Source organism: Vulpes vulpes, chromosome 14 (genome assembly GCF_048418805.1).
Source record: "Vulpes vulpes isolate BD-2025 chromosome 14, VulVul3, whole genome shotgun sequence".
Taxonomy (NCBI): domain Eukaryota; kingdom Metazoa; phylum Chordata; class Mammalia; order Carnivora; family Canidae; genus Vulpes; species Vulpes vulpes.
In genome coordinates this window covers 3,128,760-3,144,513 of record NC_132793.1, presented here as the reverse complement: position 1 = coordinate 3,144,513, position 15,754 = coordinate 3,128,760, and the positions used below count along the sequence as shown (strand labels likewise).

General features: G+C 44.9%; 1 protein-coding gene and 1 non-coding gene across 2 annotated transcripts in view; both read left to right on the top strand.

Annotated features, from left to right (window-relative positions):
• Positions 1–15,754, top strand: part of CDH26 (cadherin 26) — a 42,280-nt gene that overhangs the window by 14,577 nt on the left and 11,949 nt on the right. The window contains exons 5-13 of the mRNA XM_072735183.1: positions 2,618–2,765; positions 4,337–4,503; positions 4,698–4,826; positions 7,063–7,248; positions 8,497–8,765; positions 11,720–11,862; positions 13,147–13,386; positions 14,727–14,954; positions 15,512–15,639. Of these exons, the coding sequence (XP_072591284.1) occupies positions 2,618–2,765; positions 4,337–4,503; positions 4,698–4,826; positions 7,063–7,248; positions 8,497–8,765; positions 11,720–11,862; positions 13,147–13,386; positions 14,727–14,954; positions 15,512–15,639 (1,638 nt within the window). The remainder of the gene's footprint in view (positions 1–2,617; positions 2,766–4,336; positions 4,504–4,697; positions 4,827–7,062; positions 7,249–8,496; positions 8,766–11,719; positions 11,863–13,146; positions 13,387–14,726; positions 14,955–15,511; positions 15,640–15,754) is intronic.
• On the top strand, positions 220–326 carry LOC112932287 (U6 spliceosomal RNA). The gene has a single exon (XR_003237449.1). It is a non-coding gene; the product is annotated as a U6 spliceosomal RNA (small nuclear RNA).

The following is a 15,754-nucleotide window of genomic DNA, read 5'->3' as shown; positions in this document are numbered from 1 at the left end:
GCCAGGTGGTTCCATGGGTCAAGCGTCTGATTCTCGGTTTCAGCTCAGGTCATGATCTCAGGGTCCTGGGAGGGAGCCCCATGTCAGGCTCTGAGCTCAGTGGGAAGTCAGCTTGCGATTCTCTCTCCCTCTGTCCCTGTCCCTGCCACTCCCCCCCTGGCATGCATGCTCTCTCAAATAAATAGATAAATCTTTTTAAAAAACATATATATATATATAGTGCTCACTTTGGCAGTACATAGACTAAAATTAGAATGATACAGAGAAGATTAGCACGGCCCCTGCTCAAGGATGGCATGTAAATTTGTGAAGCGTTCCATATTTAGAAAAATAAAAATAAATAACACATATGGTTGCCCACTCATTATTGTGTAAGTAGAGACTTTTTAAAAAGAATAGATTTTTAGAGCTGTCTTGGGTCTACAGAAGAGGAGAATGAACAGTACAGAATGCCTGACCCCTCCCCCTCCCCACCCCCTGCCCCACGCAGTATCCTCTCTCATGAATGTCCTGCACTGGTGCAGTAACGTTTATGACCCTGGATGAGCCAATAGGATGCATTATTATTAACAAAGCCCATAGTTGGCATTAGGGCTCACTTTCAGTGCTGCATGTTCTATGGGTTTGGGCAAATGCATATGACAGGTATCTACCCTTATAGTATCACTCAGAGTATTTGCACTGCCCTAAATTTCCCTGAGCTCCTCATTATCCATCCATCCCCTCCTTTCTGAGCCCTCGGCAACTGTGATCCTTTTGCTGTCTTCATACTTTTGCCTCTTCCAGGATGTCGTATAGTTGGAATTGTACAGTGTGTATGTAGCCTGTTTGGGTTGAACCCTCTCGCTTAGCCACGTGCACTGAAGATCATGTCTTTTTAATGCTGGCTAATATTCCACTGTCTGGATGGACCATTCACCTAGTGAAGGGCATCTTGGTTGCTTCAATGTTTCACGACTATGAGCAAAGCCACCTTAGACGTCTGTGTGCAGGTTTTTGTGTGGTCATAAGTATTCGACTCTTTTGCATAAATACCAAGGAACCTGATTGCTGGTTTGCATGGTAAGAGGATGTTTAGTTCTGTAAGAAACCACCAAAGGAAGGAGGAATTATCTGCTATCTGTGTATCTTCTCCGGAGAAATAGTGTCTGTTCAAATCCTTTGCCTATCTTTAACATTTGAAAATCAATTTTTTAGCAAAGTTCCAGGAAATAAAGTTAATATATAAAAATCAATTGTATTTTTATCTACCAGTGATGAATACTTGGAAATCAATATTTTAAAAACAGTATCATTTATAATATCACCAAAACAAGTGAAGTGCTTAGGCATAAACCTGAAAACTGTGCAGGACCTGTTCACTCAAAGCTATGAAATGCTGATGAAAGATACCAAGGAAGATCTAAATGAATGAAAAGACAGACTGTGTTTATGGATTGAAACATTGAATATTAAGGGGTTAATTCTTTCCAAATTTCCCTATAAATTGACTGCTAGACTGATCAAAAGACTAGTGGAACATTTTATAGATCTCAACAAGCTGATCCCAAATTTTATATGGGAAGTTAAACCAGCTTTTGATTTTTTTTTTTTACTTTGTTTTGCTATTTTGAACTTTATGGATATATGTGTTTATCTTTATTGTTTCCTTCTTTCTGTTTGAATTTAATTTGCTCCTTTTTAAAGATTTATTTATTTGAGAGAGAGAGAGGGACATGTGAATGTGAGTGGGGAGAGGGGCCAAGGGAGAGAATCTCAAGGAGACTCTGCTGATGGGGAAGCCCCACGTGGGACTGGACCTGACCCTGAGATTGTGAGCTGAGACGAAACCAAGAATCTGATGTTAACTGACTGAGCCCCCAGGTGCCCCTATTTGCTCCTTTTTAAAAAAGGTTCTTAAGAAACTAAAGCTAGAAGCCTAAAGCATTGCTTTGAGATCTTTTGTGAGGAAAGACTTCCCATTGCATGTTTGAGACGAGCAGACCCTCCTCACTCAAGCACAGAAGTGACAGCAGTAACCACCTAAGGACCCACGACATGTCAACAGCTGTGCTAGTTACTTTAAATGTTCCCTTTCGGGATCCCTGGGTGGCGCAGCAGTTTAGCGCCTGCCTTTGGCCCAGGGCGTGATCCTGGAGACCCGGGATCGAATCCCACGTCAGGCTCCCGGTGCATGGAGCCTGCTTCTCCCTCTGCCTGTGTCTCTGCCTCTCTCTCTCTCTCTCTGTGTGACTATCATAAATAAATAAAAATTTAAAAAAAAATAAATGTTCCCTTTCCCCAAAACTTTCAAATGTCTGCTCTCCGCAGTGTTTCGCAGTATTGATTAGCACTTGCATTTCTTATGACAGCCCTGACCGCGTAGAGCAACCAAGGCTCCTGAGCAACTTGCCTGCATTTACCCAGGTGGAAAAACTGAGATTAGAAACCTGGTCATAACTAGTGATGTACCTCTCAAGTCAGGCCATTGGCTGGTCCCCAGAGGCTCGCCCATGCCAGCAAGGAGCTCAGTCCCTGGGGTCACGGGGCAAAGGACAGCATGAGATTGACGATGATCTGATTCGTGCCATCAGATAAATGATCCTGCAGCATTAACACGGTTCCCTCTGCTTCCTAGGTGCATTTCAATGTCGTGGATCGCTTAACCAGAGAAATCGTGGATAATTCCTTGATTTTCAACATCAGGATCCGCGATACAAACGATCATGCACCCCAGTTTCCTAAGAAGGAATTTAACATCACTGTGCAGGAGACCCACCCTGCAGGTGTGTGCGGTGGGGGCAGCAGGGCTTCCTCTCCTCTCTCGTCCAGAACAGTTTTCTTGCTTTAATTTCAATGCGGTACTCGGTCCTACTTGTCTTTAGGGGGAGATTTTACTGTTCACACCCTGAAGATCACAGATCCTGGATTCAAGCAAAATGCCAGGTCTGAAAGCCTCACTTTGTATTGGCAATAATATGAGGTGCAAATTGTGTCTGTTGGAAGAGCTGACATGTAAAGAGCAATCTAAAATAACTCAGATGCACTGAAGGGAAAAGGCAGAGCTGAGCGGTGCGTGCCCGAATATCTCTGTAAATTTGTCACCTGTAAAATGGCAACGAGATGCCATCTAAAGTTTCTGAGCTACAGATTCTGTGAGTCTTTAAATCCAAACCACTCTCATTAGAAGATGCATCTATTTTAATAACAAAACAGCTTCATTTACTTCACAAAATAGTCTTTAGAAAATTTGGGAAATTCCAAGGCATTAAGACCGAAAAAAAAAAAAAAAAGACCGAAATAGAAAGCATATTTAATACTTCCAATTAGAGATAAGTACCATTAATGTTTTATAGTCTTTCAATATTTGTCTTTGCATTTTATATGTCCGTGCGTGTACACACACCGTGTGTGTATCTATGGGTACATATTCCCAGATTTTTATATATAACTACAAATGCACATTAATATATATGCATACATTTTTTATCTTTATCATAGTGCAAAATGCATATGGGTCTATATTAGATATTCACAAATGCATGGGTGTGCTTTTTCATATGTGTATATTTATGAGCTATCTTTTCTAAAAGTGCAGTTTTACTCTTTGTAACCTAACAGCGTTCCCCTACAGCATCCTATTGCGTAGTATTTTATTTCATGGACGTACTTTAAGGTGTTTTTTTTTTTTTAACTAATCTCCTATTGTTAGACATTTATGAGTTGTTCCTACTTTTTGTTATCTTCACAAAATATGCTTCAGTGAACATATTTGAGCTAAATCTGTATCCCACTGAAACATTATTTACTTGGCATAAATTTAGAGAAGTAGAATGGCCTGTTCCGACCACATACGCAGTTTAAGCGCTCCACTTGACTCACCTACGACGTCCGAGGGGGCCTGGCAGGGGGCTCATCCTTGATTATGAAGTGCTGCCCATGTTGATAGGCTTCTTGTCCATTTCTGTTCGTGTGGTTGTCATTTTTCTTCTTGATTTTCACCTTTTTATCCTGTATTAAAAATGTTTATGCCTGCCACGTATACTTGAAGTGTGTTTTCCTGGTTTATTGCTTCTTTTTAAATTTTGTTTATAGTTCTTTTTGGCACACATTCATAAATCAGTCTGATCTATCATGTCTTTTATGTCTTTAGCATTTGCAACCATGATTAGAAAGTTCTTGTGACTATTTAAATATTCCTCTTTGTTTTTTATAGTATGTCTACAGTTTGATTTTTTATTTAAATGTTTAATCCATTCTGGTGTATGCCTCAATGCCATTTAGCAAAGACTCGTCATTCTGCTGGTTTCATAGGCTGCTTTTGTTCAATATTAACTGTTAAAACAATTCTTTCCAGGTCAACCTATTTTCCAGATGGTAACAGAGGATTTGGATGAAGAAAATACTCCAAATTCTCAAGTCTTTTATTTCCTTATTTCTCAAACGCCATTACTGAAAGAAAGTGGCTTCCAGATTGACCATATTAGCGGAGAAATAGGACTCTCAGGATGCTTAGATTATGAGGTAATGTGGATTTTATTATTAAAAAAAATGAAATGTATTCTCTATCTCTGAGCTCCAGACTTAGGATTTATGGTTGTAGTGGAAAACCCTCCGTGGCTAGCCTTGGTATTGAAATTGCTATAATGAATTATTACTTTATTAATACTTCTCTGCTGTATTTGAAGGGAGTGACTGCTCTTTTCCTTCCCACACAGACTGCTCCACAGTTTACACTACTAATTGGAGCAAAGGATTTTGGAGAACCATCCTTGACATCCACGGCCACCGTTCATGTTGCTGTGCAAGAAGGCAACAACCACATGCCCACATTTATCCAGGACAACGTAAGGCACCTGCACTGTCTCAAATGCCAAGTCCCCACGTAAATGGCCCTGAGTCCTGTGCTTGGTTCTGCTGAGGGAGTTCTCAGCAGGCACCCACGTTACATGTTATTCTCCAAAATAACGTAAACTAGATGAAGACATCAACCGTACTGATACAGAATCATTTAATAATAGACTTGGCAGCTTACGTTTCTTAACTGTTTTGTGCCAGAAAGTGTGCTCAGAACCTTTACATGCATGCTTTCATTTTCAATTGTTGGGACTAGCACATGATTTCCTTGTTTTACAGACAAGGACACTGAGGCATTGGGAGGATAGAGAATCCATGCTCATTCTACATCGAAGTTTCTCACTTCCACACTATTTTTTTTAAATGACCTTATTTATTTATTCATGAGAGACACAGAGAGAGAGAGGCAGAGACATGGGCAGAGGGAGAAGCAGAGGACCCCGATACAGGACTCAATCCCAGGACCCCAGGGTCACGACCTGAGCCGAAGGTAGATGCTCAACCACTGAGCCACCCAAGTGTCGCTCAATCCCACATTATTAATGGGGACTGAGAGATTTGTTGTAGGGTCAGTGGAGACTGCCCAGTGCACTGGAGGGTGTTTAACATCATCTCTGACCTCTGCCCACTAGATGCCTGGGCACCTCCCAGTTGTGACAGCCAAAAATGTCAGACATTGCCCAATGTCCCCTGAGGGGCAGGTTCACCCCCAGGGGAGAATCTAGCCCTGAGCTCTTCACACAACATTGGAGCTCTAGAGTAGGGAAGATGAGCAGGTGGGCTCTGGCTGTGGCTTTCTCAGCCCACCTGATTATGTATGTCAGGGTTCCACATGGGATTTCACATGCTACGGTTCCCTGGGCTCAAAGAAAGCACCCAAACCCGCTGTTTCCAGATCATCTGGAAATGCCACACCGCTTGAGATATGCAAGATTACTAAAAACACTCAGGATTTGTTTCCTGTTTTGTATATTTTTGCTCCTTCATATGCAGTTTTTTTTAACAAAGTTTTTTAATTGGAGTTCAATTTGCCAACATATAGCATAACACCCAGTGCTTATCCCATCAAGTGCCCCCTTCAGTGCCCGTCACCCAGTCACCCCCACCCCCTGCCCACCTCCCTTTCTACCACCCCTTGTTTGTTTCCTAGAGTTAGGAGTCTCTCATGTTCTGTCTCCCTTTCTGACATGCAGTTTTTTAAAGAAAAATATCCATTTTGCTTCTTTCTCCTGATCTCTCTCAACAAGACCTTTCCTGATGACCTAGTTAAATCCCTAACACAGTACCCACTCCCTCCTTCTCATCCCAACCCAACACACACACACACACACACACACACACACACACACACACTTTATCATCTGCTCCCCAAGGATGGAGTTTTGCTGATCCTGTTCATAGCAACTAAGATAGAATCTGGCACATTGGAGCCTTTGTTGAATATTAATAAATGCTACAAACAATTATTTTTAAAAAGCATCATTTAAAAAAAAATCTAAATTTGTATAGACAAAAAGTGCCTGGGTGGCTCAGTTGGCTAAGCATCTGACTCATAATCTCAGCTCAGGTCTTGATCTCAGGGTCATGAGGTCAAGCCTCACATTGGGCATGGAACCTACATTAAAAAAAATCTTAAAAAAATTGTATAGAGAAAAGCTGAAATGTTTTCAAATGAAAACACCTCACCAAACAGTACAGAATAACTGTAACATAATATTTATTGTGTTTGAATATTGTTTTGAAAATCTTCTCTGGCTTAGCAAAATGCTCTGTTCTTAAGAGTAAGGGTGGGGAAAATAAGCTCTGTCTTCATGTACTCCGCAAAGAGAAATTATCTTGTTATCAAAACTATTGAGTAATAAGCCAAAGTTAGAAAAATGTGTTAGAGAAATGATTGTTTTAATCTAAGTCATCATAAGAGTTCTATTTTAGGAGAAGATCTAGGCTTTTTTTAGGAGCATAAACTAGGATGTGCATTATTATTTTAAAGATTCAGATTCTTAGAAAAATAGTGCATTGAGTTGGATTTTCAAAGGTATGCAGCTGTAGACACATCACAGGGTGCTGAGCCAGGCAGAGCTTCTGCTCGCTTGAGGTCAAGTTCTATAGCAAGAGAGATAACATGTGCACGTTCCTGTGCTAAGGACTTACATTTTCCTTCTTGCTTTCTTTTTCAATGGTGCATCTTTATCTCCATGATGTGGACATGATGGTTGCTTCTTCCAGTATAGGATTCAGATTTCTGAAGGCCGCACAAGCGAGGGTGTGTTGCGTCTTCTGGTCCATGATGGTGATTTGCCATTTACGTCAGCCTGGAGAGTAAAATTTAACATACTGAGTGGCAATGAAGAGGGACATTTTCACATCTTGACTGACCCGGAGACCAATGAAGGGATTTTAAGTGTGATCAAGGTAAAGCCATCAGGGAATGTGCACCTGCTGGGTGGCTACAGGTGTTGGGACCCCTTTCTGCAAGAATCCTGATGCCTACTGTGCACCAAGCACATGAGGTGTGGCATATTGTGTGTCCCAGTGGTGCCCAGCGAAGAGGGCAGGGAGTGTCATAACCCCAGCTGCTGTGGCCCTTGGCCCTTTTGCCTTCATGGCTCCTCCCACCAAAATAATATCACTATTAAAAGTTATTTTTGAAATGGTGCTAAGTTCTTCAACATTTATTTTTTGTTTGAGACAAAATAGATTTATATAGGCCCTAAAATGTTTATTTTTTTCTGATGTGATAAAAAACTTTAAGATATTTTCTCTGAGAGTTCTTTTTTCTTTTTTCCTTCTGAGTTTTAAAGACATTAGAATGTGTGCACAGACTCCTAAAAGCATCGTGGGTGCCTGGCACTTCGCTGGCTATGCCTAATGAGGAGCTGGCCCTGCAGAAAAGTATTATTTTTTCCTTTTACTAATAAGGAACCAAAGCCCAGAGATGTTGGGTCATTGTCATGAAGTGACACAGCTGGAGGAGGGGTTCTGACTGAGGGAGTCTGACTCCATTGTTTTTAGTCTTAATTGCTCTCAGGCCAGACTCTGGAGTGACTGAGCCCTTTCTCAGCGTAGGCAGGTCACCCAGGGGTCAGGTTCAAAGACAGGCCTGGGCTGGTAGGTCTGGGGTGGGGCCCTGAGCTCCTGCCCGCCAGAGGAACAGGCCGCCGGTGATGCCCACGGGCCCCAACCACACTGTGAACAGCAAGGCTCTGGGGTACTCGCCGCAGGCCTGGGATTGAATATCTCAAATATTCCTTAGCTTTTCAATCCTTTTAAGTCACTGACCACTTTGCACCCTGAGTAACTATGATCATTAATTTCTGTATTTCCTTAAGCTCCCTTGGTTTTTTTTTTTTTTTTTTTTTTTTTTGCAGCAGAGCTGCCACATTAATGTTTCATTAGGTTATGGGTTTTGTTGCATTTTTCATTACTCTCTGATGGATGGTAGCTCTTTTCAACTGGGAGGGAGGGGGAAAAAAAAAGAAACAGAACTCCATAAATGATTTGAAAATGGGCTGGCAACTGTCTTTTGATCATTACCAAAGACAGAGTAAATAATAAATGAAGTGCAAAAGCCACAAGCTCTGGGTGCGTGATCACGCGCTGAGCGTTCTCCGGCCAGGGGAGCAGCAGGTGCTCACGAAACCCTCTCTCTGGGACTCGCAGCCCTTGGATTATGAAACTCACCCGGTGCAAAGCCTTGTCATCGCCGTGGACAATGAGGAGCCGCTCTTCCCCTGTGAGGGGGGCCAGCTTCGCGGGCCCCGGGGGGCAGGGACCAGGGCCACCGTGAGTGTGCAGGTGACGGACACCAATGACCCGCCAGCCTTTCACCCTCGGAGCTTTGTGGTCAGTGAGGCCGACGGTGCCAGGCCCGGAATTCAGCTGGGAGCTTTCAATGCGACAGATCCAGACGGAGCCGTTGGCCGGATACGGTGAGAAGGGAGGTGCAGGGCAGGGGGGGTGGGGTGGTGTCATTTAAACAGAACCAGACACGGACCCGCGGGCCTGCCTGTTGGACCCCTGCCCCTTGGCGGGCTGCTGAGGTGGACTCCAGCTTGGTTATGAAAATGCCAGAAGCCACCAGGAGAAGGCCTGCGGGCCCATGTTCCATGCTTTTGTCCTTCTACAGCTTTCTTGGACGCACCAGGGGGGAGTGTGCTTGCTCATTTTCCCTTGCATTTAGCACACTTTGCTTTTATACCGTTTTTCCTGTATTAAAATAATTTGTTATGGGTTTCTATCTCTCTTTTACCAAAAGAGAGAGGGTTGTAAACCCGCAGCCCTCTGGCTTCTGGGTGACTGAAGTGGTTTTTATTTACTATTTATTTTTTGAAATCGTGGTAAAATATATCTAGCAGGAAGTTTACCATTTTAACCATTTTTAAGTGTACAGCGGCATTAAATGGCATTAAGTAGATTCACGTTGTTGGGCAACCGTCCCCACGATCCATCTCCAGAACTTTTTGATCTTATAAAACTGAAACTCTGTCCTCATGAAACAAGAACCTCCCCCCTCTCCCAGTTCCTTTCTCCCGAGACACTGGCAACCACCCTGCTATTTCCTGTCTCGGTGAATTTGACTATCTAGATACTTCATAGAAGTGGAATCATACAGTATTTGTCTTTCTGTGATTGGCTTATTTTGCCGACCACAACATCCTCCAGTTTCATCCGTATTCCACTATCTACACAGACCACATTGTGCTCGTCCATTCACCTGTGGGCGTACACTTGGGTTGCTCGGTGTTTTGCTTTTCGAAATAAAGTTGCCACAATCCCTAGGAAGGTGGCAGAGTGGGAAGCCCCAGGAATCTGTCTCCCCACCAGAATAATTGCCCTGGAAGAGTCTGTCTCATGCACCTATTTTGGAACTCTGGATTCTGTTTAAGGTTTGCAGCTCCCAGAGAAAGCCTTGGATGCTCAACTACAGTTAATTTGGGTTAATTATAGCTCTCTGCACAATAGTAGCACCCCATCCCTACCCCTAGCAGTGGTGGGCAGCTCTATACCTGTTCCTGGAATGGCTAAACATACAGAAGCAGAAAAAAAAAAAAAAAAAAAAAAAGAAAAAAAAAACCCTCCGTTCCCCAAATATCAGAGATCTGTGCTCTGCTCACTGATTGCTGCTTTCACTCCCAGGGGTGCAGACAAATAGGAAGGCAGACATCAGCTTTGGCCCTGCTCTCCTGGGGCTGCAGACCCCTTCCCCTACCAGCTAAAGTGGCTTCAGGTAATTGGATGGGCAGGTGCCTTCATTTCCCCAACTTTGTTGTTGGCTTTTTTCTATTTCGAGAGCCAGATGTTAAAGACTAGGACATTTCACAAAGAGCAAAAATAAACAAAAACAATAAGGAGAAATAGAAAGCCCTGAGAAGGGAGAGAATTTCCTCTCCAGAGTTCCCATGCAGTTAGATCGAAATGCTTCGTGTTCCAGAAAAAAAATTCACAAGGTGCACAAGGAAATAAGAAAGCAAGGCCCATTCAAAGAGAAAACAATAGATCAACAGAAATTGTCCCTGAGAAATACCTGATGGCAGATCGTTGGAAGAAGGCTTTCAAAAAATGGTCTTCACAATGTTCAAAGGCCTAAAGAAGGTTGTGGAGGAAGCCCCGAAACGGTGTGTGAACAAAATGGAAATGCCAATAAGGAGACAGAAAACCTAACAAGCAATGAGGAAGGTGAGGAAAGGCTTACTGTCAGAATTACTTCACATGTAAATGGATTAAACTCTTCAAGCAAAAGGCAGAGACTGGCAGAAAGAATAAAACACACAGTCTAATCGGACACCCTCTACCAGAGACTCACTTGAAGATCCAAATGTGCAGACAGGTCAGCTGACACCATACCCCAAAATTAACTCAAAATGGGTCAGGACCTAAACGTAAGAACAAAGACAACAAATCTCAGAAGAAAGCATAGGACAAAAGCATCGTGACGCTGGAGTTGGCAATGAGCTCTTAGATGTGACACCAAAGACACGGATAACAAAGGAAAAAATAGCCAAATTGGACCTCATGAAAATCAAAACATTTTGTGCATGAGAACACACTATTATTCACAGAGTACAAAGGTGACCCACAGGATGGGAGAAAATATTTGTAAGTCCTATATCTGATTAGGAATTAATTCCAGAATATATAGAGAACCCCTAAGATTCAAGATCAGAAAAACACAAACAATCTGATCTAAAAGCGGATACAGGACTTGAAGAGACATTTCTCCAGAAAAGTCATACAAATGGCCAATCGGCACACGAAGGATCCGCAACATCACTAATCATCAGGGAAATGCAGATCAAAACTATACCTCCCACCCATTAGGATGGCAACTATCAAAAAACCAGAAAACAAGTGTTGGCAAGGGAGAAATGGGAAACTTTGTGCATGTTTGGTGGGAATATAAGTTGGTGCAGCTGGTGTGCAAAACAGTATGGTGGTTCCTCAAAGAAAATTCGAAGTGGAACACCATATGATCCATAGTTTTCCCCTGCTGGGTAGATACCCAAAGAATTGAAAGCAGGATCTCAGAGAGATATTTGTACGCCCTCGTTCAAAGCTGCATTATTCATGATAGCTAAAATGCCAAAGCAACCCAAGTGTCCATTGAAGGAGGAGCGGAGAAGCAAAATGTGGTGTATACGTGCAGCAGAATGTTATTCGGCCTTAAAAAAGCAAGGACGTTCTTCAATATGCTGCAACATGGATCAACCTGCAGACATTATGCTAAGTGAAATACGCCAGTCACAAAAAACCAAATTCTGTGTGATTCCACGTCTGGTTTTCCATATTACTTGTGATAGGACCTGTGTCTGCTTATGACATATTTTGATTTGCCTTTTGATGTGACTTCTTAATTCTAAAACTTGCATGTGTTTCCTCCTACAAGATATAAACTGGCTTATGATCCGGCAAATTGGGTCACCGTAGATGAACTCTCGGGGACAGTTACCACCAGGCAGCAAATTGACCGAGAATCCCCTTATGTAAATGACAGCTTTTACACGATCATCGCACATGCTGTTGACGACGGTAAGTGTTCACCCAAAACTGGGGCGGGAAGTGTGTTTCCTTGCTTCCTGGGGGAAAATCATACCAGTGAGACTCTTTCAGTGCAACTGGGAAAAACATATAAAATCGACCTTTTTTGCACTATGCATCCTAACTGGCAACTATTTTTTCACAAAAATTTTTGAAATGGCAGACCAGGGACATGGGAGGAGGGTGGGACTCACTCAGAAGAGACGATTAGGCCTCTGGGGAAGCTGCCATCAGACCCAATGTCTGTCCATAAAGCAACTCTTTAGCTCTTCCTCAAAGCTGGTGGTGTGTGATAAATATTTCGCACGGTTTCCCTGAACTTGGAATGGCTTATCAGCTCGGGTAAATGTGACCGCGCAGGACAAACTTGTCATAAACCAGGGCAGGCAGTGCTCTGAGCACGGTACGGCGCTTTTCTCTGTGATCTCCTGAGGTTGGACTTTGAAACCTGCCAAAACACAAAGTGGAATAAATAACAACTCTCAAATAACTTTAAGAATTGCGTTCAAGGAAATCTGTGAGTCGAAGCCCAGGTTTTAAGGGAAATGTAGGTGTATGTCCCATCGGTGTGATGAACTAGCAGGAGGTCGGTTAGGAAGATGTTACACCTGTGTTCCTAATCAGTCCTAAGCGGGGAGAGAGCAAGGATGGGGGGCCCATCTTCCGGGCACCTGAAGAAACAACGTAGTGAGGTCCACAGGACCCACTGCCAGGGTCCCCTTTGCGAGACTGTGATGCAAGGTGACAACCAGAGTACTGATGTGGACACAGCCAAGAGGCAGGGCGTTTCTATCACCATGTCATACCCGTGTCACTCCTGTCCCACTCCCTTATTTACACCTGACATGATTCATGCCGGGAAAAATGAACGGTTCCATATTCTCCCCTGTTCTACAGATGATTGAGGTGGCAAGGGTTTTGTTAACCTACCTTTCCCAGATATTCTGAATTTTCTTTTTCCTCTTAAAAAAAAAAGATTTTATTTATTCATGAGAGGCACACAGAGAGAGAGGCCGAGACACAGGCAGAAGGAGAAGCAGGCTCCCTGCGGGGAGCCTGACATGGGACTTGATCCCAGGACCCTGGGATCATGCCCTGAGCCGAAGGCAGACGTGTAACCGCTGAGCCACCCAGGTGTCCCGATATTCTGAATTTTCAGAAAAGCAGGAAAACAGAGCAAGCACCTAGAGGAATGCTCATTCTCCAGGGGTTTGCATGCATCGAGCAGGCTCTTTACTTAACAAGCAACCCTTCCCGGAATACCCCCACTTCCAGGTCTCCCCCCAAAGACAGGGACAGGGACCCTGATGCTTTTCCTGTCGGACGTCAACGACAATGCCCCCGCTCTGCATCCCCATTCTCGATTCCTGGAGCTCTGTGAGTCTGCAGCAAACCAGAGCCTCCTCCTCCGGGCAGAGGACAGTGACCTGGAGCCCTACGCAGACCCCTTTACATTTGAATTGGACAATTCATGGGGAAGAGATGGAGACGCGTGGAAATTGGGGAAAAACCAGGGTGAGTATTTGTCTTGGCCTGGGACAAAGGATGGAAAATAACCTGACTCTGACCCAGGCCAAAAAAAAAAAAAAAAAAAAAAAAGGATTTTACTGGCTTTCGTAACTGAGAAAGATGCCAGCAAAGCCTGTGTCCTAGCAGAGCTGGGTCTAGCGGCTCAAGGGGCCTCCCTAGAGGATGTGCACACTGTGCCTCTGCCCTTCCCTGGGCTCCTTCATTTTCAGGGGTGCTCTCCTCCGGGGTGGCAGGGTGGCTGCTGGGGGTCCCCAGGACTCAACCTAGCACCTGGCAAGAAGGTTTATATCACGGTGCAGCCTGGGTCAGGGGCCCCACTGAATATTGCAAGTGGGAGTTGGGAGGGCAGATGCGCTGATTGGCTGGTTCTGGGCCCATGAAGGGCCTTGTTGGGGTCTGGGTGTTGCATCTCCTGGTCTGCATGAGCTGATTGCCCAGGAGCTGTGGGCTCTCCTGAAGGAAGATGGGGGTGCTCTTACCGGGAGAAGCCACTGCATCCCCTGCCAACATTCCCCACTGAGCTTCTATCTGCATCTGTAGAATGAAGCATGTTTTTTTTTTTAGATGAAACTGCGAGCTCATGTTTACAGTTTCCAGACCCAGAGTGTGTAGTAAACCGTTGAACTTTGCTCCCCGAAGAGCTTTTTGGCCTTTGCCCTTGGCTTCTGGGAAGTGATCTCTAGGCCCTTGGGATGTCTTTCCTGAAAGGAGTGTCTTTGTTTACCTCAGGTCTCATGCCAATCAGATAGGGACTTGATTTAGGGTGCAGACTTTGGGTCATGTGGGCCTCTGTTGATCTCTGGCAGTGCTGGGGACCAAGGTCAGCCATTGGGTGGCCAACCAGGTCAACATGACCGAGTCTTGAGAAGGATCCTGGGGGCAAGGCTCAGGGGAGCTTCCCTGCCCGTCAGCACTCCAAGCATATCGTCACCTACTGATGCGGGAAGAGATACTGTCCTGACTCCATGGGAGGCCTGGGAGCCCTGCACTGGGTGCTTCTCTGGACTCTGCCCTATGTGTGTCTTCCCTTGGGTGATTTTAATCCATACCCTCTTGCTTGATGAACCATAACAATGAGTATACACCCTTCAGTGAGTTCTGTGGGTCCTTCTAGAGGATTTTCAACCTTGAACATGGTCTTGAGAACCTGGACCTGCAGCTGGTGTCAGGCAGACGTGAGGGTGGCCTTGGAGACTGTCTCCTCTGCCTTCAGAGTTGGCTAACTTTTGTACAGAGCCGTGGCACATGGGAGGGACTTAGTAAACATCTGTTGAGTCGATGAGCAAATGAGCAAGACAATCACGCCACGCCTGTTTCCTTTGCAGGTCGGTCAGTTGAACTTTTAATGTCGAGAAGCCTCCCTCCGGGTAATTACTCAGTGCCACTTTTCATCGGAGACAAACAGGGCCTTTCCCAGAAGCAGATTGTCCACGTGAGGATCTGTGCCTGTCTCGGTGGAGTCACGTGTGCCGAGCCATTGGTCGCGGTCGCAGGACCTGGGCTCCTCGTGGGGGCCCTGGTCCCTCCCTGTGCAGCGTTCATGATCCTGGCAGGTCGGTAGCCTGCAGGGCTGTCCTGGCCATGCGGCTCCCCTCCCCAGGCCGCCAGCCAGCGGTGTAGAGTCCTCTGTGGCGGGGAGCAGAAGATGGCAGGAATCAGTGGGATGCCTTGAGGATGACCCCAGGCTCAGATCACACATTCCCAACCTGGTCAGACATGCTGCCTGTTGGGTGAAAGCAGCTTCTCCTCTTCAGTAGGCAGCAGTTTATAGCAACGACCCCATAGATGAGTGCTGTGGTTCGCAGGAGCGCTAGGAGCAGCCGTGGGCAGGTATCTAGGCTCCTGGGCTTGGAAGACACAAATAAGAAGGCTAGATTTTCAATTAAACCATATAATATTATTGGTCGCAGGGCATTAATCGACATAACCAAAAGTTATCTAGCACCTACGTGTGCCTGAGCCGTGCTGATTCTACAGCTACAGAGACGGCCGAGACACAGTGGGACCATGTCCATTCATGGCTGAGTTACCAGTTATCAGAACAAGATCCTGTTGAGACTCTGATGAAGACGGGCTGTCCAACTCAATCCCCTGCTCTGTCTCCTTGTAGCCACTCTGCTGTTCCTGCTGCGATGCTATTTTGTGTCTGAAGCCAAGCCCAGACGCCCTGTCGTGTGTGAGGAAGGCCAGCAGACCCTGATCCCATATAACGACGAGAGCAAAGCCATTTCAACCCAGGTAGTGGAGACTAATGCTTCGTGTTTCCTAACAGTGAAGTCCGTCACCCACGGGCATATTTTTCCATTCATGGAGCCCGGCCCCCCCCCCGCCCCCCCACCATTTCTTTACATTC